We start from the raw sequence: 24,015 nt of genomic DNA, 5'->3' as shown, positions 1-24,015 counted from the left end.
GTTGTTTTGTGACCAATTCTGGGAATCAACACGACTTTAACTATTTCCACAAGAACCTAAACTAGTGCAAAGAAGTACGTCCTACCAGAATAATGACCAACTACAAAATTTAGCCAGGCAATACGGGATGTTTCAAAACAAGGAGGTGAACTGTCCTGAATTCACCAACCAAAATTCATTTCTGAAGCACAATGAAAAATCAGGGAAAAAGTCTGTATCATTGCAAATCACTGACACTCCTCAACAAGAGTATATCAGAGTAAATTTAAAAGGAAAAAATCATGGGAATTCCAAGGGAGGTACAGTGCTACTGCCAAAAGAGCTGAAAAGTCAAGATAAAAGATACTTTAGTAAAAATAATATTTTAGTCTTTTATTTTTCAAATGTTTTATGTATAGAAAGTTTTTGATTTTGTAATGCATTGTATGAATTGAGAAGGAAAATAATCATTTTTCAGGCATTGTTCTTTTGGCTTCTGGATTGCTTCAACAGTTTGAACTTGTGTGCTTATATGTAACAGACTTACTGGAATCAAAACCTAAAAAAGAAGCAGACATAAACGAGGACTACACAATAGGGGAATAATCTGTTGTGACAGGTTTTAAGATAGCAAGTAATTTCTTTTAAAACATCCAGTATAAAAGGTTGCATTAATAAGTTCTTGATACTGTACACTGTTCCAAGGTTTTGCTAACTTTTTTACATGGCTGCATATTCACGTCTGACTTTGGAGTGTAAACATGCCTATTGTTTCTTTATCCTATGCAAAATTAAAAATAATATAAAGTAAAAATCTTACGCATTACAAGTACAAGAATATATCTGTCTAAGGATAGTTTAGAATACCTAGTTATTAAACAAATGAAAAAAAACCTGCTGGCTGATATATAAACTAGGCTAAAATGACAAAAGCTTTCCCTTTCCCTTTAACAGTTGTGTCTGTATGAAACAGTGAGCGACACAGGAGTTCTTTGTTTATCATCATACAAAATATACCAATAGTTAAACACAAAAAATTAACATGCAAAAATGTACATTATAATGAAATGGAGCAATAAACAGGAAACTCACACAACATATATCTTACCATATACTGATATGTAAATAACAAAAATTAAATAAATTATAAGCAATTTAGCTTGTAACAGAAATTTCAATAGAATTTGTAAAGAGGAAAACTTTGACACCTAAACACCTTACACATGAAAGAGCATACAGTATATATGATCATAAAGAATCAGAGAAGACTAACAAAAAACGGCAAACATATGAGAGTGCACAGCTGCTATACTGGTGATTGGAAAATGTAAACGGATGATGGAATTAACATTTACATTCATTCCGTCAATCGATTTTCCAAACAGGCCCTTGTGAAATTCTACTTACAGGATTGTGGGGAGGCATACACAAGGCAAACGCCACATCTGGATAGGGTGGCAGTTCATCACTTTGTGCATTAACCTACTCTACCTAAAATTATATAACTTTTTAGTACAGTCTTTAAATACTGTTGCTGTCTTCACTTGGCATTGTAAACATATTTTGGTTTTCCATTTTTATCTACAGGTGAATGTGTCAAGGTATTTTCAGTGACATAATACTAATGATTAAGATTCCATAGTGAGTACGAGATGCACCATCTTTCAGTTTCATGCAAGGTAACTTTTGTGTAGAATATATAGAGAACTAGTGACACTTGCACAAGATTTTCTTGCCAGTATTTCTTCTTAGCTGTATAACGTGTTATGGAAAACAACCTCAGATCTCAATAAAGTGCTGAATTGATCTGATATGATCTAAAGTGATCTGTTTTTGTAAACCAACCAAAAAATCTGAAGTAGCTGTTACAGTTTTGTAGAAAATTGTATTAAAGTTTCTACAATGCAGTTGTGAGTCTGTTTAGTAACTTAGTAAACAGGATGTTTTTGCTAGGTATTATAGCTGCTAAAGGATTCACCAGCACTTACTAAATGAAAAGAGTCACTTACTTTTACAGAAAAATGATGCGATTTTGTTAAGCAAACACCCATCCATCCATTATCTAATCTGCTTAGTCAAGTTCAAGGCTAGGCAGGGTCCTGGCAGCATCGGGCACAAAGCTGGAAATACCCCTGGGTAGGGACACCCCGACTATCATATAGTGTCGATGTACATCTATCCCCCTTTAACAAGAACATCTTTGAAAACTCATGTAGAATGGGGAGGACTTGCAAAGTCCACACAGATAGAACCCTGGCCAGGATATGAACTAATGACTATAGAGCTGAGAGGCAACAGTGCTAACCAGTGCACCATCTCTTTAAATTAACATGCTTTATGTAATAAATAATGAAACTATACATGTGATGTGGGTGTTTATTATTCAGATTACCTTCATTAAGCACTATAGTTCAGGTTTTTGTTTTAATTATTTGTGAAATACATGTTAAGTGTTTACATGCTTTTTTAAGAAGTAGACTACATGTATAGTTTTCTCTAAAGATGGAAAATACATTTTAAATATTTTCCTCCATGAAACTTTAACAAAAAGTGTGATCAATACTTGCCATTATTCTGTGATGTCATCAGTTTTGCACATTTGAATTTAAAGCTATTTTAATCAGTATTTTGGGACTATTATTCTCCAGTACCATGTTGTTGCCTTGTTCTCTTTTCCCACTATGTGCTGCTTTCTGTAAATGGAAAGGCTTAAATGTCACTGTTTAAAAACTTACATAGTTAAATGCAAAAATATCACATAATTAGTATCATGGCAGATTTGCATTTTTGATCAAAATGTTTAAACCTTTACGCCACGCAACTCCTCTTACATAAATACAGAAAGTAAAGCTTGAAAAAGTATAAAGCTTTGCAAAGCCATCATTTCAAATAATGGCATTCTCAGTATATTCTATCACAGTATTAATAGAGATACAGTATTTCCAAAATACACACACAAGTGATGTTCTGGGATTTACCTGTCAGTTTCTTATCAATTCTGACATAACCATACTGTCACCTACTGTATAATTAAATGGTACATATGGAATTTGTTCTAATAATATTTTTGAAAAGTAAATTGGAGTTACGCATGTCTAGTTATAAGAAATGTCAGATTACTTTGACTTGGATGGGGATCAGTTTTCATATTTTTGGTATTATAGTAAATTTTGAAACGGTAATAAAATGGAAAGGAGAAAATAAATATAAGCTTTTTGAACAAAATGCTCATAAATGTGCAAATTTATAGTCTAATAAACATATTAACCTTCATTCAAAGTCTATCATTATTACAATGCTCTTGAATGTGTGAGTGAAATTCTTGCACTAAATGTAATAATAAGATATTATGGTTTCAGAATTATTTTACATCAAGTGTTACAAGTTACCAGAGTTATGCAATAACTAGTCATTTAGCCCGTTACAATAACGGGCGCTAGAACAGTAGTGCATAAACATTAGTAGGAACAGTCAATATTAAATGGCAAGGGACTTTGACCTCATTCTTTTTGTTGGTCGTATTTTTCTTTCTTTAAGCCTTTCTTTTGTTGATGTTTACTTGCTGAGCTGACCGTTCTTCGTGGGCTGCCGCTGTGTATTGTGTGTCTTTAATTTTCTGTGACAGTAATACTGTCTTGTACGACTCTATTTAATAAGGGCACGCACAAAAAGGCGAGCTTCAAAAGGGCAACCTCAATTGAGCGCGGCGAATAAAGGCATTTGTATATAATTTAGTTCAAATGGCTCTGGAATATGTGAAGAGCAACAAAGGTGCAGATCTTTATTTACGCGCGCCTTTATTCGCTGCGCCTAATTGAGGTCGCCCTTTTGAGGCTCGCCTTTTTGTGCGCGCCCTTATTGAAGGATACCGTCTTGTACATCCGCTGGCTTGTACGTCCATAATATACCTTTAATCTTCTCTGGCGGTAATACAGGCGTGCGCGTCGGTAATATGCCTTTAATCTCCTCTGACAGTAATACTGGCTTGTATGTGGCTGTAATATGCGTCACTGTATTGTGTACCTTTAATTTCCTCTCGCAGTAATACTGGTTTGTATTTCCGTAAAACGCCTCTAACTTTCTCTGACAGTAATATCGCGCATCGCACCGTGCCCCGCGCATGCGCACTTCACCAGAAGACACCCACACACGGACACCTGGACGCACATAGGGATTTTATATATATAGGTATATTTGGATTTGTTGTGCAAAAACATGATAAGAAAGCATGTTGTAGTGATTAAACTGATACATTTTTCACCAAGAATACTATACAAAATGTGTAAGTTCAAAATCCTTTTAAGATTGTGCGAATAAATAAAACAGCACATGGTGTTAAAACTCTGACAGGTCTCATTGCTAACTTTATAAAAATGAGTTAAATCAGAAAACGCTTATAGCTAAACCCACAAGAATTTGCTAAATGTACAAATGTATTGGTCTGAAATTAACTAACTTGTAGGAGATGACCAGACAAGCAATGCAATATGAAAAGCAAAGAAAATTAATAGAAAAAATGCTCAAAAATACCACAAAGTACTGTTAACCGACTGCAAAAGTTGATACACTGCATAGATTAACTTAGCTACAATAATAATATTAAAGATATGATATTAAAGTAAAGTAATATTTATAAGATTTGTACATTTATGTGCATGAAGATAAAAAGGCAACTTAAACAAAATGTGTCGGGGAAATTTTTAAATACGTCTGCCAGCTCCTCTCTGGACTTTTTTATGCTCACCCAGAATTATGGGCAATTCAACACAAAATTCCAAATGTAGCCTCACAAGTGTGTTATGAGTAGAGCCTCCCTTGAATAATTGTACACATCAATCTGTTACCAGTCTTAATAAATTATGTAGATTATTACCTCATCTAATCCATGGTCTATTTGAGGATAGTGACGTTTCTATCAGAAAAGGTAAATACTTTCTAGCTCTAGACCCCACTGCACTGTGAAATCATGCTGAATATTTTTACTTCATATCTGTAAGGTTTTATGTGTATTTTTTTTTACCTCTTATCTACCCATATCTAAATATTTGTGTGTGACCTTCTGTAGGGACTATGCTAATTCTCCTACATTTTAACTTATTTGTTACCTACATTTTTAATTAGATCATTCAGATAAATTTAGATATGTAATACACACTCAATTTGAGTGATCCTGTGTTAAAACTGTCTGATCTGAGCATTTTTATTTTTTAGCATCAGATGGCTCAGTAGTTAGTCTTATTGCCTATTGGATCCAGCATCATTTGTTTGAATCCTTTGCCTGGTTTCTGTCTGTGTGGAGTGTTCAGGGTTTATTTGTTCCAGTTTTCATACAGCTAAACTGGTTCTCCTTCCACATCCCAAAGATGGGCATATTAGGTTTATCAGTAATACTAAATGAATCCTTTGTGGGTATGTATGTGTGACTTGGGACTGTAGTGGTCTGCTGTTGCATCCAAGGTTATTTTCTGCCTTGCATCTGATAGTGTCAGAATAGACTCTGGCTCCTCATGACCCTGACTTCAAAATTTCGTATGGATTTCAAAAATCATTTATCACTTTACATTTACTAGTGATATTAATATATTGCTGACCTTCTCTTGAAAACTTTATAAATGAAAATGGTCTGCTACTTCCATTGTTGTATTCTAAGTTAATGTTGTCTTGTAACATCTAAATAAATGTAAGTAATTAATTAAAATGTAGCTTGACAGTAGGGGCTGTGTCAGAATTATGTTTGTTTCAAACACCCAATTCCTAGTGTGGAACACAATAAATGAAGTACACAGTTTACTGCAATGGCAATTCAGTGGCTTTGATTGGCAGCTGTTAAACGGACAAAAATAATTTCATAAACAGTATGTGTTATATAACATGATTACAGAATACAGAAAATATAAAAAGTACAGTGAAGCCCGTTTTATTAACATTATTAAATAAGAAACATTGTCTAACTCTACCTTTTAAGTTAATGTTGGGTGACACTTGATAATGTTTACAGAGTTGAGTGTTAGCACTCTCACTTTTTGTAAACAGCTTTTGACATTGATTATCAATGTTCAACTAGCAAGGCTTGTCAATTACTCCTTCTGAAGTTTTACCAATCAATCTTCTTGTCTTTTCCATTTACATGTGCACTACAGATACCGTAGGTCACTCATTTAAAGCATACTCACCATTAATAACATCTAATTCAGGAGTGCCATTTAACTAATCTCTTATAAGTGAAAGGAAAATAGAAAGGGAAATGTTCTGGGAAGGTTTTGGAAAAATAACCAAATAGTTTTAGTAATGATTAAAAGACTATCTGCTGTTCCGGATGTGAGATAAACATTTCAACTGTTTTTGCATTTCTAAAAAATAAAAGGTAGACATTCAAAAAACAACTGCTTCCAGGGTTAAAAAGCATTATAGGATTTAAGGACAGATCCAGTTAAGTATGTTTTAGAAGACCTTCCATGTTGATATTTGCAGTGTCTTCTCAAAAGTCATATCTACTCAGAATTACACTGCCTACATTAAAATCTTTAAGCAGTACTCAGAAGTATATAATATTCTAACTTTATTCCATAAAGGGATATAAAAAACATTTATATAGAAGTAAGGGCTTTAAAAGTGTTTAACAACAATTATAAAACACTTGGTACACAGCCAAGATGACTGTGCCTTTTCAAAATGGTCATATCATAAATAATAATTTTCAGGATAAACAATGATGTACTAACCCTTTTATTTTTAAATGCCTCAATGTATAGCCTGGTTGTATTTATAACTGCAATCAATATACAGATTTGCTGTTTAATTATTTTCAGATATACATGTATATAAAATTCACTCAATAGTTATGTTCTTCTTAGCAAAAAGTACAGTATTAATTAATAATGAAGGTTTTACTCTGTTTCAGAAACTAACTCACTCTTTATAATTTAAACTAAGGTTTCAGAAAAATATCTTTTAACACTTCAGCCTTGTTAACCCTACAGAAAAGAGAGAAGTATACTTGAAAAGAATTTCAAAGCAAAGGAGACCAAAAAGATATTTTTCTAAAGCAAGTAAAAGCAAAGAAAAAGTAACCTATTGTTGAGATAACTGGCTTCCATTAACATCAGGTGATTGGCAGGAAGATTGTGATCTTTCCATTTGGGGTCAGCTTCTTTTCAAAAAAGGGCAGCCCTACTGATCCATCTTTTAGCTACAGTCTCTCACCGAATCCCATGTCTCCTGCCTTTTAGCTTTGATTTTGCTCAAGCTTTCTCTTGTATTGGCCTTTACCTGTCATCAGCTATTCCGGAAAGCACTGCAAGTGCAGAGAGTTTGACCCCAGGGTGCAACCAGGGTGAGGAGGTAAAATCTGACCACTGGGCTAACTTCCTTATCTTTCATAGGTTCCAAAGTACAGAACAGTATCAAATTCAGACAAAAGCACCATGACCCCCTAGGAGAGCTTCCTGAAAAGTCACTGTTTCCTTTCAAAAAGACTGAAAAGAAGGGTCTTCTAACACTTAAAAAATAATTAAACAGTGGAGAAAACACTCTAAACATTTCTTTCAAAAATTAAAAAAATATATACAGTACATCCACGGCCATATTGTACAGACAAGAATGCAAATATTTAAAACTTCTAATATGAGGAAACAGACATCCATGTAGCATTCAAACTTCATTAAGATAAGGGTATAATTTAATTAGAAGAATTTAAAAATCAATGTGAGACATCTGAAAGACAAGTTACTATGATATAAATTAAGTGATATTAAATATAAACAACTTGCAGGTTTACGTGCAACAATGTTTTATAATTGCTTAAAGCAAACTTTGATGCAGAAACACTACCCTTCTCCAAAAGAACCCTGCAGGGACTTTTTTCATATGTTCAAAGATACGAAATAAAAACTTTATTGTTAACAAAAACTTTGTGATTGATCTATTTGAAGTAGAAATAATCAGTGCAAATGCCCAGAAACCAAAACTTTTTTCAATAATAACTTCAAAGACATGTGTTGTATCAGATTTGACAGTGTCTACAAGTAAAGCTATTATTATAATATGTTCTGTTCCTGGCTTGAAAATATTTAAAATAAAGTTTAATTACAAGAATGCAATTAATATAAATTTCATATTCTGAATAATATGCAGATGATAATTGATTCTACATGTTTCTGTTCACTTGCTAGAAAACACTAATGACTTTAATTTGGCAAAAGTAAAAATACTCCAGACTCCTTAACAAGTCTAGGCAAATGTGATAGCATATAGAGAAATTAAAGGAAATGGAAAGAAGGTGTTTCAATTTAAAATTAGAACAACAAAAAAACAAAAAAAATCTAAGAGGCAATTTTAGGATTTCGTTAAAGTGGTGCATTTGTTTTGAAAATAAGAACCATAGCACTGGTTTTCATCACAGTATATAAATTTGTTATCCAATAAAGCCATCTTACAAAAGTCTAAATGTTGGACATTATTATAAAAAAAACATAAATCCTTACTTGTCTGAGGTCAATGAAGGCTAACTGTAAGGTGTCCCCTTGAAATCCTGGCACAGGTTCAGAGCTAGCAAACACTGCAATCAAAGATCACAAAACATATACTCTGAGGCAAAACGTTTAAACAATTTCAGCTATGCATAACCGACAAATAAACCAGAAGAAATGTTCTCTACATGCCACTGCAAATAAGGATTACTATGAGTACATCTTGACTTCGGGAGTGAGGCAGGGATTTTTGTCTTCATTAAATGGCAATTACCACCCTTAAAATTAATTCCACACCCTATACCACAAAAATTCAAATAATTCTGGACTGTGTATAATTTGTACAATTATATGAAACCTCTATTACAATAAAGTTATTAGGGATACCCTGTGTAAAGTTTACCAGTTCTCATATGCTATATTCATATAGGTAATTTTATTTTTACAATTTATGCCCTACAGAAAAAATATTACAAACGTATTTTGAAAGGACACCAATTCCATGGCTGTCAACATATTTTTAAACATCTGCTTTTGTTACAGCATCTGCTCAATAAAAATCCTACCTCTAGCCAAACAGCAATTAAAGACAGACAGTAGGGTGGGAGTTAGCTTAACATGCAGACAACAGGTGGAATGCTCTAAGCACCACAATGACTGTTTGACTGGAATGTCTGTTCATGCCTTTTAACAAGTTTTTGTTGATGGAATGTAGCTCCTTTAAGAAAGTTTAGAAGTTTAAAACAGGGTCAACAAAGCATGATACATGAGAGGTCTCCATACTTAAAATATGAACCACATACAAATGGTTGATTTACCAACCACTCAAATGCAAGTTTTTATCATTTAAATTGATATAAATATGTCATTCAATCATCAGACTTATAAATGGCCAAAATTCTGCTGTACATACTACAAAACTGAAACACTATATTATAATGTTCTTAAGGTATTGTGTAACGAATGTTGAACTGCACCTTGGACTGTTAAATTACCCATTCATTACTTCAAAAGAGATTTAATTAGTAAAAATACAATTAACATATTAAATGACAGTTTTAATAGTTTCAATACTAATATATCTGTACTTATTATAGCAAAAGGTATCACTTTAAACAATGAATTACAACAAAAGGAAACCAACTTTCCCTAATGTCAGTAGGGTTTTGCAATAGGTTAATTATAGCTTCACTATCTGAGTTAATGTTCAAAGACTAAATTATAGCACTGCTTGAGGTTAAGTTTGAGGTAAATAACAGTAGGAAAAAAATAACCACAAGACACATTAATAATACACTGTAATATCATTATGAGCACACACATGTATTTTGTCTAAATAAATATATTTTCTTATGAATTATGAAAAGCTAAATATAAATTTAAAAACTTAAAGATACAACAGGACTTTTAGCATGAAATCAAACACTTGCACTTTAAAATCATAAAATTAGGTCAAAATACACAGATTTCACATTGCCATAGGCATTCCTGTGGGCTGTCTAATAATTTGTATATAAACTTAATATAGGTATTCCATGTGTTGCTTATTATTTGTAAATGAATTATTAGAAATTTCCCAACAGTACCCTTTAATTGTTATTTAAAAATGAATAAATAATGACCCTGAACAACTCATTTGAGCTGCCTATTCTCCAGTTGTAAAAGATGAACCTAAGCAACGTATAAGTCATCTCACTAATGAGTTAAGTAAATTTTACAATATTAATGTATGATGTCTGTTGCACCTTTCATATATATTGTGACTGTTTTAACTTCTCTACCATAACCTAATCAATTATTGAAATGTTATTTTGTTGTTTAAAAAAAACAGTAAATATTTTACTAAATGAACTAACATTAACTAGAATCAGTAAATATGTGATCTGAGTTAATGGAAAACATTTTGTTGTATACACAACTGAATGAAGCATAATATGTTAAAAGCAAAAGAAACCAAAGTATAAAAAAGTAAAACTCTACTTCCCCTGATATTCCAGTCTCCAGCATGCACCACCCTACATCAAAACTCTCAAAATGCCTCTTTTTCATATCCCAAATAATTCTTTCTCCCTGTATCAGTTTCTAGACAAGCTAGCTTACAGTTCTCTGTGTTACACATCAACCTATTACCATATTCTAGTGTCAGCTCTAGCTAAAAATCTTGACAGCTGACCTATATTTCTTCTGGAAGGATACATTATTAGTAGCGTGGGTAATGCTCATTTCTATAGCATCTGTCAGCGATTTGCTCTCTGTTTGGCTTTTCTAACTATGGTACTTCTGGATGTGTAAAAATTTACTTTTTAGCTCATTACTAGAATAGGTCATACAAACATGCCAACGGGTATCATGAAAAGAAGACTGCTACACTACATTAAATGATTATTGTTTATTTTATTATAGTTATATTAAGTCATCAAGAATTTTTTACAAAAGTTGAAATTTAGAAATATGAATTTACAATTTGTTGAGAATTCATTATTATTTTCCTAAAGTATTTCTGGATTATATTCTTAGTCCTACAATAGAGACTGAAAATGTAATTTGCAAACACTGAACAAATTTTTAACCACTTAAATGATGACTGTTGTAATAAGGATTTCTCCATATCTATATATACTGTATATCTATATGTCACCAAGTAAGACGGTAAAAACCTGAAATATTTCTGATAATAACAGCTTTCTATGTAGAGTCTGCATGCAATCCCAGCATTCAGCAGCTGCTGAGTGTAGACTGTGAAATGGCCCAGCTGTGAGGTAGCTTGACTGAATGAGTGTATGTGCCTGGCGATAGACATACATTAAATCCAGGATTGATTCCTGTCTTTTTCCCTTTATGGTTGACTTCTTGTGACTCTTTCAGTGTACTGAAGATTATTAAATGGGTTATTAAAATGTTGTATACTTTTTGAAGGGTAACATACAGTGGTACAGTATTTAGTGATGCTGCTTCATAGCACTAGTGTTGGCTCTGAGGCTAAGGCTCTGCGCCAGTATCCAGAAGGTTGCCAGTTCGAATCCCTGTTACTGCCAATGGAGATCCTACTCTGCTGGGCCCTTGGTTACCTGCAATTGCTCCAGGGGCACTGAACAATGGCTGACCTTGTGCTCTGACCCCAATGGTTATGCGAAAACTATTCCTAATACAAGAAATTGTAAAAAGAGAAATAAAGAACAAAAAAAAAGATGGGTACAAATCCTGGCCTTTTCCCTACCTGGGTTTGCTTTCATAATCCAAAGGTAGGCAGGTTAGGTTGGTCACACTTGATAGACACTGAATTAATAAATAATAAACACGCATATGTGTGAGTGACTGTGACCAGTGCTTTGCTTCACGAGTAAAATATGTAGTTTGAGAAAACTAATGAATCAATTAACGTATATCCATCCATCCATCCATCCTCTTCCGCTTATCCGAGGTCGGGTCGTGGGGGCAGCAGCTTGAGCAGAGATGCCCAGACTTCTCTCTCTCCGGCCACTTCTTCTAGCTCTTCCGGGAGAATCCCAAGGCGTTCCCAGGCCAGCCGGGAGACATAGTCCCTCCAGCGTGTCCTGGGTCTTCCCCGGGGCCTCCTCCCGGTTGGACGTGCCCCAAACACCTCACTAGGGAGGCGTCCAGGAGGCATCCTGATCAGATGCCCGAGCCACCTCATCTGACAACTCTCGATGCGGAGGAGCAGCGGCTCTACTCTGAGCCCCTCCCGGATGACTGAGCTTCTCACCCTATCTTTAAGGGAGAGCCCAGACACCCTGCGGAGGAAACTCATTTCAGCCGCTTGTATTCACGATCTCGTTCTTTCGGTCACTACCCATAGCTCATGACCTTAGGTGATGGTAGGAACATACATCGACTGGTAAACTGAGAGCTTTGCCTTTCGGCTCAGCTCCTTTTTCACCACGACAGACCGATGCAGAGCCTGCATCAATGCAGATGCCGCACTGATCCGCCTGTCGATCTCATGCTCCATTCTTCCCTCACTCGTGAACAAGACCCCAAGATACTTGAACTCCTCCACTTGAGGAAGGATCTCGCTCCCAACCCTGAGAGGGCACTCCACCCTTTTCCGGCTGAGGACCATGGTCTCAGATTTGGAAGTGCTGATTTCCATCCCAGGCGCTTCACACTCAGCTGCGAACCGATCCAGAGAGAGCTGAAGATCACGGCTTGATGAAGCAAACAGGACAACATCATCTGCAAAAAGCAGTGACCCAATCCTGAGTCCACCAAACCGGACCCCCTCAACACCCTGGCTGCGCCTAGAAATTCTGTCCATAAAAGTTATGAACAGAAAGGGCAAAGGGCAGCCCTGGCGGAGTCCAGCTCTCACTGGAAACGGGTTCGGCTTACTGCCGGCAATGCAGACCAAGCTCTGACACCGGTTGTACAGGGACCAAACAGCCCTTATCAGGGGGTCCAGTACCCCATACTCCCGGAGCACCCCCCACAGGATTCCCTGAGGGACACGGTCGAACGCTTTTTCCAAGTCCACAAAACACATGTAGACTGGTTGGGCGAACTCCCATGCACCCTCCAGGACTCTGCTAAGGGTTTAGAGCTGGTCCACTGTTCCGCGACCAGGACGAAAAACCACACTGTTCCTCCTGAATCCGAGATTCGACTATCCGACGGACCCTCCTCTCCAGGACCCCCGAATAGACTTTTCCAGGGAGGCTGAGGAGTGTGATCCCTCTGTAGTTGGAACACACCCTCCGGTCCCCCTTCTTAAAGAGGGGGACCACCACCTGAGTCTGCCAATCCAGAGGTACTGTCACTGATGTCCATGCGATGTTGCAGAGACGTATCAACCAAGACAGCCCTACAACATCCAGAGCCTTGAGGAACTCCGGCCGTATCTCATCCACCCCCGGGGCCCTGCCACCAAGGAGTTTTTTGACCACCTCGGTGACCTCAGTCCCAGAGATGGGGGAGCCCACTTCCAAGTCCCCAGGCTCTGCTTCCTCATTGGAAGGCATGTTAGTTAACGTATATAAATGTTTTTAAATCTTGTAAAATATTTTTGTTTGCTTATATTAGACAAAAGAAACATTTTTTTGCCAAATGCTGTACTAGTAAGACACTATCTCAGGTATGGCTCTGAATATAAAACACTAATACATTAAACCAAAAACTTAAAAATTACTTATTTTTAGTACTGTATAAAAAAGAACATTCCTTATTTACCCTTAAAATAAATTTACAGAGGTTATACGTTAGTGTTCTGCAAAAGACATAAAAATTAATACTGCCATTTTATTTATAGTATTATTTTTTGATATCAAATATTTTCCAAAATATTATGAAATGATGACTAAAGTTTATCACGAACTTATTTGAAGTGGTACACTCAAAATGGGTTGTAGTGTTTCCTTTGAAAGTAAAATCCTTTTGTATATAAAGTGACAGCCTTTGTATTGATGGTAAGTTCCAGCACATCATCCTTCCAGAGTTGGTAAAACCCCTAAACTCATTTATCAATTACAGTAGGAAGCTACCTGCCACTGGTGAGTTATTTGCACACCCTGAGTGCTAATGGAAATGTCACTATGGTGACCATTAATCCCAGAATGTCACAGAAGACGGCCGGAGGAGGGAAAAGAGTTTAGCATAAATCACAGCTAAAATGGTGATGCCTGGAATGCTTCTCTGACAGACCTTGTGAATGAAAATCTAAAAACAAAGCCAATCCTTGGTATGCCTCTACTTTAGTTTAAAAAAATGTATGTTTTAAGAACATCCCCTACAATAAAGAAGCCACAATTCACTTAATGTTCGAAATACAAAAGGCACAGCAACAAGTCTTACTTAGTATAAAGAGATTTACAGTAGATTATTGGAGATGAGGCAATAAAAAGTTTGTGATTTTCAACTATGTTTAAACATAAGTAATGTATTTAATAATATTTTACCTGGTAAAATAAAAAATATGTTATACCATACTTGTCTTATATATCATGTCTTATATCATGTTACCATAACCAAAATATCCCTTGGAGCTACAGGCTTGCCCTTAAAAATGTGTAGTATTTGTAAATCACATATGGATATACATGTAAGCCAAAAGCACTTAAAAATAATGATATTGTCTATTACTGGAAGCAAAAGCAATCTATCATATCCAAACACACCTAACCTATAGACAGCCATGCTGTAGAACATTTTAGTACATGCACTTTCCATAACACAAAAAAATTAATCTCAACACTTTCTGAATTAACTAAATGAACTGAATCTGTTAAGAACTTCATCCTTTTACCCTTTTTTATCTTTTAAACAATTTGACCCTATAGACTAGCTACATGTCCACACTCATTTATACTGGGACACATTAGAGTTGCTAATTAAGTTAACATGACAGTAAAGTGCAGTACCAAGAGAAAACCCATACAGACGCATGGAGGATGTAAAAAAACCTCTAACTGACATAAGCAAAAAATGAAACCCTGGTGGCTAAAGCTATAAGATAACAGCATACTGCTAATTTAGGCTTGCAGATTTTTTTTTTTATACCACAGATCTGATCTCTGTGAAGTGATTAAATATCACTCCATTTAATATCAGTATTTACAGCTTACTACTATAAATGATTGTCAGATTTTCTTCTGGGACTTAGAAGTGTATCAGTTTATTTTACTTTGTTGAAAGCTATAATTACATCGTCTGGTGGAAATCCACTATTAACAAAGCTTGCATTTGAAATTGTATACTTTACTATAATAAATCACATGTCTCCTTTGACTTCCAGGTCACTTATTTTCATTGTTTGAACTTTGTTATTGACATAAGCTATAATTTTCAATTTTCAGGTAAAATACCTAATTAAAAGTGAAACATAATTTGCTTGGTTGTTGCATAACTAGTGATTGTATGTCAGTCTTACTGTTATTGCTGGCAAAAAACAAGAAACTGGGCAATTTTCCTACCACAGTTTTTTCATTAAATTATTGTCCCATTCCATAACTTTAAATACCAAAAGGAGAAAACTGTCTGAAAAGCAGTGCTCAGATGGAAATGGCACTTTGATGTCAAAACTGTGAAAGACATGATGGAGTCTTATGATTGTGACCTCCATGGTATGAGATATGAAGTAACTCATAATGTCTTTAAATTAAAACTGTTCATCTGAAAATGCAGTGCTCATATATGGTCAGAAAAAAATGAGACACCTTCCAATTTGTCATCATCAGTGATACAATTTTGTTGGACATATTGTAATTCCAGTTTTTCACGGTGATTATATTTACCTGCTATACACCTGCTCAACCCAATATAATGCCACGTGCCCATTAAAAGTGTAAGCTTGAAAATGTTAGTTCTATTAGCATATGTGCTTTACAGCAGTAGTTTTTATGACTCGTGGGCCAGCAGAAGAGTGAGAAAATCTTTGTGGACCAGGGATTTGGAAAATATAATAAACATATCTAGTCTGTATAATAATAGGCTCAACAGTTTTTGTTAATATACTACATTCAGCTCAAAGCACACAGCTATATTTGCTTACATTTTGCTTCTATGTTCCAAATTAAAAGAACATTTTTCTGATCACATTGAAAATTGGTTTAGAGATCAGAAACTTTAGATTTGTGATTTACTTCCTTCAAAAAATGAAAACTATTTGTTTTCCAATTGACTTCAGTCTGCTCATTGAAAAGTTAGAAAATGTGATTTTTTCTAGAGATAAACGAAATCCTAAAAACAGAAATACCATGAGTTAAATAAATTTGCTTTGGCAAACAATAATTTAGGCAAATCTTATCCAATCTGAATTACTTTTCTTTGGAAATTTGGAGATTTTCTTTGGGGATTGGCAAAGACAAAACGTCGAATTAATCTTGATGAGATTAAAAATGTAGTTTCTGAGATATACAGTGGCTTTCTTTTTGCCAGTCTTCCTTAAAGCTGTGACTGGGGAAGAACCTGAGCAACAGTTGTTGTCTGCATTGTCTTGCCAATGTTATCCACTGTAGCTTGTAATTCCTGTAGAGTTATCATAGGTCTATCTCTTGATAGTCTTCTTCCTTCACTCATTTTTTTGGATGGTCAGCTCCAGGCAGATTTACACCTGTCCTATACGCTTTCCATTCCTTAATGATTAATTTGACTGGACTCTAAGTGATATTCAGTGACTTGGATATTTTCTTGTATCCATCCCCTGACTTGTGCTTTTCAGTCACTTTTTTTCAGAGATGCTTGAATTGTTCTTTTACAGTATCTTCATTGTGTATGTTAAGTCGCCATACTGACTACCACAAGTTGGACCTTCCAGATACTACATTTATACTAAAGTCAAATGAAACTCCTTGACTACAGATTCATTTAACTTTACTTCATTTAACTACTACTTTAACTACATTCATTGTGTTTAACATCAAGATTACATCAAGTCCAGCATCTTGAATGTTTTAATTTTCTTTTATGAAAAAATATGTACTTTAAAACACAACATTTGATAACATGAAGAAATCATTACATTTTACACATTGCACATTGAAACATTAAAACTCTCAATCAGAGAGTAGTATCACATTTAGTCATACTGATGATCATAGTGATGTCAAAATTATTCTTTCTGCAAGAGATCCATTTTTACAACTCTGTCTAGGCTGGTTTGGCCAAGTATTTCACTCCAACTATAACAAAACTAGAAGACTTAGAATAATGATTCACAACTACTGAGGTAATCTACTATTCAAAGGGATGCTACATTATAATTAATGGGAAAATGCATACAACTAATTAATCTTGGCTAGCATATATGCAGCAAATAGGGAGGATAAAGACTTTCATTCTGTCTTTAATACCTAATATAAACCACTCAAAAGCTCATAATGGCACCAGACTTAATTCTCTATTAAATCCTGCTTTAGATACTGTAGAGCTTCTCTAACTGTACCTGAAATGTCTGAGACGGCCTTGATAATTTCATTTTTATCAAGGACCGTAACATGTCTAACACATGGAGATTTCCTTTTCCATATCCAAGGCAATAGTTATTCCTGAACTGGCTACGTGTGAATTTCCCATTGGGATTAATAAAGTATCTATCTATCTATCTATCTATCTATCTATCTATCTATCTATCTTTTATTAATAATAACCCTGCTTCCCTGTTTTAGATGTTATCATCATTACATAAAGGAATATATAAAATATATGGGGCTCTCACCAAAAGGAAAACGAGGCTCTTACCAAAGACTATTCTGATTAAATAAAATCTCCACAGTTTAATGTACTGTGTATTCAAGCACTTGACAGTTTGTGAACTAGAAAGCCATATGACCAGATGAATAGCTAGCAGAATTAAAAAAAACCTGACTAATAAATTAAAATATCCATCCATCCATTTTCCAACCCGCTGAATCCGAACACAGGGTCACGGGCGTCTGCTGGAGCCAATCCCAGCCAACACAGGGCACAAGGCAGGAACCAATCCCGGGCAGGGTGCCAACCCACCGCAGGACACACACACCCACACACCAAGCACACATTAGGGCCAATTTAGAATCGCCAATCCACCTAACCTGCATGTCTTTGGACTGTGGGAGGAAACCGGAGCGCTTGGAGGAAACCCACGCAGACACGGGGAGAACATGCAAACTCCACGCAGGGAGGACCTGGGAAGCGAACCCGGGTCTCCTAACTGCGAGGCACCGTGCTGCCCTAAATTAAAATATTCACAACATAATGAGTTTTTTAAAGCAATGGGACCTTTACGGATGTCTTACTGATAATATACAATACATACATCTTTCAGATATTTACATCTCAAAATCGGTCTGCCAGCAATCCATTTCTTCTATTTTATTCAGGTCAAATATTTTGTTAAACGATAGTACCAGGTCTTCCTAATCTTACTTTAATTTTACTATCAACTACACACTATCTTGCAAGAATGTAAATATATGCAACATTTCTGCACATTACCACTCTCTTCTAAAATGTTCAATCTTAGGTGATTTGTGGCAACATTGAAAAATGATATTTCAGTCAGACTTTAGGTGAAGAATGAAGCTCGATCAGTGACAAGATATAAATACTCCTTATGAGTATTTGTATTATGGTGAGATTCAATTAAAAATACAACACTGTGCCTAATTCTCTTGACTTGTATAAAGGGTAGACAGGTCAAGACACTAATTGTGAGCACAGTTGTTTGTCTCATCACATGGTTCTGAAAATGCTCCACACTCAGACCTTAGTGGGAAAAAATTGTGCCTTGTATTGTACCTTGTAGTGTATTGTATTGAAGTGTATTCAAGCCACTATTACTCCTAATCCACCTACAGTAGAGGAGAATTACCAGAAGGGGTAATATTGTGCAGTCAAAAATATGATGTGGTATCATATACAATATCTGCTTGTTTATTTTTAATTGAAAAAATAATAATTCACTCACTATAACACTATATTAATTTTTCTCCTTATGTAAGCATTTTAGACCTCTTTTAACCTTTAAGAAGCTTGAGTACGTTGGAGTGAAAACTACATAGTAGGTTCATAGCTCTCCAGAAAGGTTGTGGATGGTGTTAAAGTTGATTTTAACATAAAACATGGTAGTATTTAGTGTATGTTAAGTTGTTCTGTATAGCAGTTACCTAGATGTGATTTTATAAAACAAATACAAGGGGAAAAAACAGAAACCCAAGGACCCATGTATTCTTTAATGACAAGAATTGAGAGATAAATATAGTCAGAACAAGCCAAGGTCAAATCAAAAATCACACCACTCAGAAACCAGAACTCAAAGACCAAAAACAGGACTTAGTTTCTAAACACCAGGAGGACAACATAGAGTATAATTATCAAGTTGTTGATGGTGATGAACAATTGAGGATAGTATTTATGGAGTTTTAACACAAGTTTTATGTATGCCCATTTAAGAGATGCTTATTCTTTTATTTAAATCAGTCTTCAGCAGTCCATTCAAAGTTACCAGTTGCTTCGATCGTTTAATTCTTACTATGACATTTCTGTGTCTAATATGCTATGCAAATTTGATAATTAATACATTGGCCTTATTTTCTTTTTGCATTCTTTTCAACTTGCCTTTTAGGATGTCATTCAAATTCAGGTTGTACTTGCTCAAGTAGTATTTTGTTAAAAGTTCAGGTTTAAGGTTATTGTTTAAGTTTATACTATGCCATTAATTTTTTTATTACTTTGTATTGATTTTACATTAAATTTGTGAATCATTGTGTTATTATAACGCTACTTGTCTTTCGTTTTCTTGTTGGACCTGCAATATGTGCACTGCAGTTTGTTTGACCAGGAGGATTAGCCTATGTTAGCTCTAGCAGTATAGTTAGTTACTATGTTCTTAAGTTTGTAAAACAGAAAACAGTTGCTACAAGTGATGGGATTCTTTTGAGCATGCTATTTAAGTTTCATTGTTGCTCTGCATTACAAATTCATACTTACATTCACACTGTATGACGTCCAAATTAAACTGTTGTATTGCTCCCATGCTTATCTGTTTCAGTTCATTGTCGAGGAGCATCTGCATTAATGATGTGGACAGATGCTTGCAAGCAGACATGCAAGCAGTTTGTGCTACTTTTCCCTAAAGAAAGATAAAGATATAAAACAATGTATCACTTAGTGTTGAAATGCTTAAAAACACAAAAGTAGGCCATAAGGGTATAATAGGTCTTATTTTGATTTCAATACACATACTTTATTCTTTTACAGGAGCAAAACAATACCTACAATTAACTCACACATTAAACTGCAACAATAATTTACAAATTTATGGATCGTGTTTTCAGATGTTGGTGTTTGATGGCGATTAATGTGAAGAAAACTGTTTTTTTTATCTTAAGCACATACAGTGTTTGCCTTATGTTTATTATCTTATAAAATGTATAACTTAAAAGACTTTTGTGGCAGCAAGTGTGGCTTAGCAGTCCCAAGATTGCTGGTTTACTCCCCACCCCTGACCCACTTTATGATCAAGGAAATTTCTTAATTTGCCAGTAGCATATCTGTAGAAATAATCAAACAAATGTAAGATAATAAACTTGTAAAGCACCACAGGATTGCATTCAGGATACAACATTCAAAGTACAATGTTTTGTTTGATTTATTTCATACAGTTTAAATGTTTGCAGTGTTTTAGTGCATGAGTGTATATATAGTACCATATTTACTGGAAAAGGAATACAGAATTCATAAACAAAAATCAATGTTAACAGAAATGCATAAACAGTATAATTGTCCCCTGAAGATAAACATGTATTTTATCTTAATAAAACTTAGTTATTATAGCTTGTTTCTTATGGAAATTTTTATAGACATAAAAAGCTATTTTATTAAGTGCGATATTGTGAGGATTCTTTCAAGCTTTACCAATATTATTCTGGGGAAGGGAATATGAATATAACAATTTTAAATAGGTTTAATCCAAATCAGGGTCAGAAGGGGCCAGTACCCACTCCAGGAATACTGGGCATAAATAAGGTGAGAAATAGTCACTCATTGCACACACTCATAATCACACAGAGTCCATATAGAATCATGAGTTAACCTAACATGCACACGTTTGGGGATGTGCGAGGAAAATTGGAGTACCTGGCTGAAACCCACAGAGAGCAATCGTGCATGAGATTCAAACCCAGGACAACTGATCCATGAGGCAGCAGGGTTAACCACTGCACCACTGTGTCACCCAGGAAAGAACAGGCAAAAGCAAATACTGAGAAAAGACACATAGTAGTATGACTATAACTGTTTAATGGTGACAAAGATTAACACCTGAAATATTCTTCATCAGTTATTCAGAAAGGCAAGCAGAAAATGTTGTAAAAAGATAGTCAGTCAGTACATTAAAACGGACTTTATACTTAAATAAGATGCTTAAACTCAGAAACAAATAAACGGTAGATTTGAGATGTCAATAGGCAACTGGTAAAAATGAAATAAGCAATAAAGCAATGCAAGCATGCTTAAAGGTCCCCCAATTTCAAAAGTAACTGCACTGAGAGACCTGCTTTTTCTTTTCCCCAAGCAAGGCAATACCAATATGAGATGGAAAAATGATAAAATAAAGAATGATCCAGAGTTCATTTAATTACAGTGTAATCGGGCTGGGATACTTGATGGAAATGTCAGTTTAATTTAATGGATTAAGTATTGCATTTTTGTTTAATGTACTGATCCATCAAATCAGCTCTATGCTATACTTGTTCTGTCACTGTAATGCAATAACAGTATTTGTAGATGAATTGGTTGTCAAGCAAAATTCTAATGTTCAATTTATTTAAATGCGGATAAATATACCATGATTAATATAAAATGAATGAATACATGTTTAATCTCTAAAGTAGTTTTTAACTAGCACTTATGTCTTGCAAAGAAAACTGAAATAAAAGATGTGCTCATGGAAAACACAGAGGTTTCACTATTGGAAAAAGAACAATTGCCATTTTAATGTTTATCTTTGTACAGCTTTTAGCTTATAAGAGAAATTCATAAATAACATTGAGCACATTAGTATTTAATTAAAGGAGCTAAATGTAATATCTACAGCTCTGGCATGTGCAGTTATTTTGGTTGTTAACGGAGAGATCACTCCCTTTTAAAAGAATATGTATCTTCTCAACAATAAATACCTGATGGTGTATATGTGAAAAGTGTGGATAGCACAATTTAAAGTTTAAGCACAACAGGCATATTCAAATGTAGCATAAGTCACCTGAGCATGAAATGTTTTAATGTTGCTCAGAGCCAGGATGAGTTTAGAGTATTAATATCTACATTTATACATCTGTTTGACTAAAAGAAATATTACTTTTTTATATGTTAAGGCAAAGTTAAGCATACCGTATCTGTTACAGTACATAAGAATTTTCATAGATCTTTCAATTTATCAAGCTTATTTGGATAGATAATAGCTAAATTAAGAAGTTAAAAAGGCAAAGAGAAAGTCAGGTAATATTGTGGAAAACACTGAACTTTGTGCAGTTCTGGTCTCCATGCTGCAAAAAAGACAGCTGCACATGTACTTCAGAAAGGAGAAACCATCTGTACCCCTGGACTAAACAGCATGTTGCACAATTAAAGGCATTTGAAGCTCTTTAGTTTTAAGAGTGTGGACGTAATACAGACTTTAAAATTCTCAACAGCCTTGACTAAGTTAATCCAGCCAAGTTTTTATATAGTGAATAATGTAGACGCTGTAAATTAAAGGGAAGTGCATTTAAGACAGATAAAAGGAAGCACTTGTTTGGACAAAGTGTTGAAGGACTCTGGAACAAACTACTGAGTCATGTGGTTGAAGCAGAAACCTTGGCAACCTTTTCAAAATTAACTGGATGAGGCATTAGGACAGAATAACTATTATGGAGTTCTCAAGACCACACACAACTGCACAAAGTACGCCAGATCTGTTCTTACTAGTGCATGTGAAATAATGTCCTTAGATTAATTAATATTAAACATTTTTCACAATATAACCTGGCATTTTTTTTTGTCTTCTTAACTGCTTCCGCACACTCCCTAGACAATCAGAATGTTATGTAAACCAGTAAATATTGCTTCAAACAGGTGTCACACATGTGCAATTGGGAGACAACTTGAGGGCTCATCTAGTTGTAATTCTACTCGGAGTTGGGGTTGGTGCTATTGCTTAATGCATCTCCTCCCTTTTCTCTTACAGATTGGACAACTGTCAGTCACACTGACGGCACTTCTGGGTTACCCTGAACCTTCCAGTCGGGATTCCTCTTAAGGGGCAGTGCCACTATCTTTGCTCCAGTCATTATTTTGACTCCTGTCTGAAAAGAAATAAAAGCTTTTTGCCTTTCTTGCATTATTTTTTTATCCAGTTATATGGGGTTTGCCTACAAAGTGCCCCAACTCTTCATATTTGTCTTTGTATTTCCTTACAGTGGTACAGTCGGCATGATCTTTATTGGAGATGTCAGAACCAGTAGACCTGACAATGTTGGTAGCTGCCCTGATAAAGGAGGTCCTGGCTTTACGGATTCAGGTGTGAAACCAGAGGACTCAACTGGCAGAGTCCGAAAACCAGCTAACTATCCGGATGGCACTCTGTGAGGAAACATCATTGGGCCCCTCCCAGTGTTATTACCCCTCTGTCCCAAGGGTGATGTTGAGCCATACCTCCTCACCTTTGAGCAAATGGTGGTAAGGCGTCATTGTGAACGCAGGGATTGGGAGCACATACTGGCTCATTTCCTGACAGATGAGGCTCAGATGGCTTAGAATGACCTCGATGAGCGAGTAGCCAGGGATTACAATCCGTTGTCAGAGATCCTCACTATGGCATGACTGTGGACCTGAAGGCTAAACGGTGCCGTGAGTGGTGATTTGGTCCGGAGCAACTTACATGCTGGCAAGCAAATGAGCTATGGGGTAAGCTCTGGCACTGGCTAAAGCTGGGAATTAATTTGTCTGAGCAAATCATAGAGACGGCCGCTTGCAATTATTCAATCAATTCGCTCCCTGAGTGTCTTGCCCAATAGTTCTGCAGACAAGCGTGGAAAAACATGAATTCTCTGATTGAGATAATTGAACGTCTCGTGTTGTCCATGCAAATCAAGGGTTCGGA

At 35.4% G+C, this 24,015-nt stretch overlaps 1 protein-coding gene across 3 annotated transcripts in view; it reads right to left on the bottom strand.

Annotated features, from left to right (window-relative positions):
- Positions 1–24,015, bottom strand: part of exoc6 (exocyst complex component 6) — a 180,423-nt gene that overhangs the window by 16,492 nt on the left and 139,916 nt on the right. For 2 of the 3 annotated variants that reach the window (XM_028795360.2, XM_028795361.2), the window contains 2 exons: positions 19,866–20,007; positions 8,463–8,536 (listed from right to left, as the gene is read on the bottom strand). In XM_028795360.2, coding sequence (XP_028651193.1) covers positions 8,463–8,536; positions 19,866–20,007 — 216 coding nt within the window. The remainder of the gene's footprint in view (positions 1–8,462; positions 8,537–19,865; positions 20,008–24,015) is intronic. The other variant, XM_051922833.1, reaches the window with a different exon arrangement.

Source organism: Erpetoichthys calabaricus, chromosome 2 (assembly GCF_900747795.2).
Source record: "Erpetoichthys calabaricus chromosome 2, fErpCal1.3, whole genome shotgun sequence".
In the NCBI taxonomy this organism is placed as follows: Eukaryota; Metazoa; Chordata; class Cladistia; order Polypteriformes; family Polypteridae; genus Erpetoichthys; species Erpetoichthys calabaricus.
This window is presented reverse-complemented; position numbering and strand designations above follow the sequence as displayed.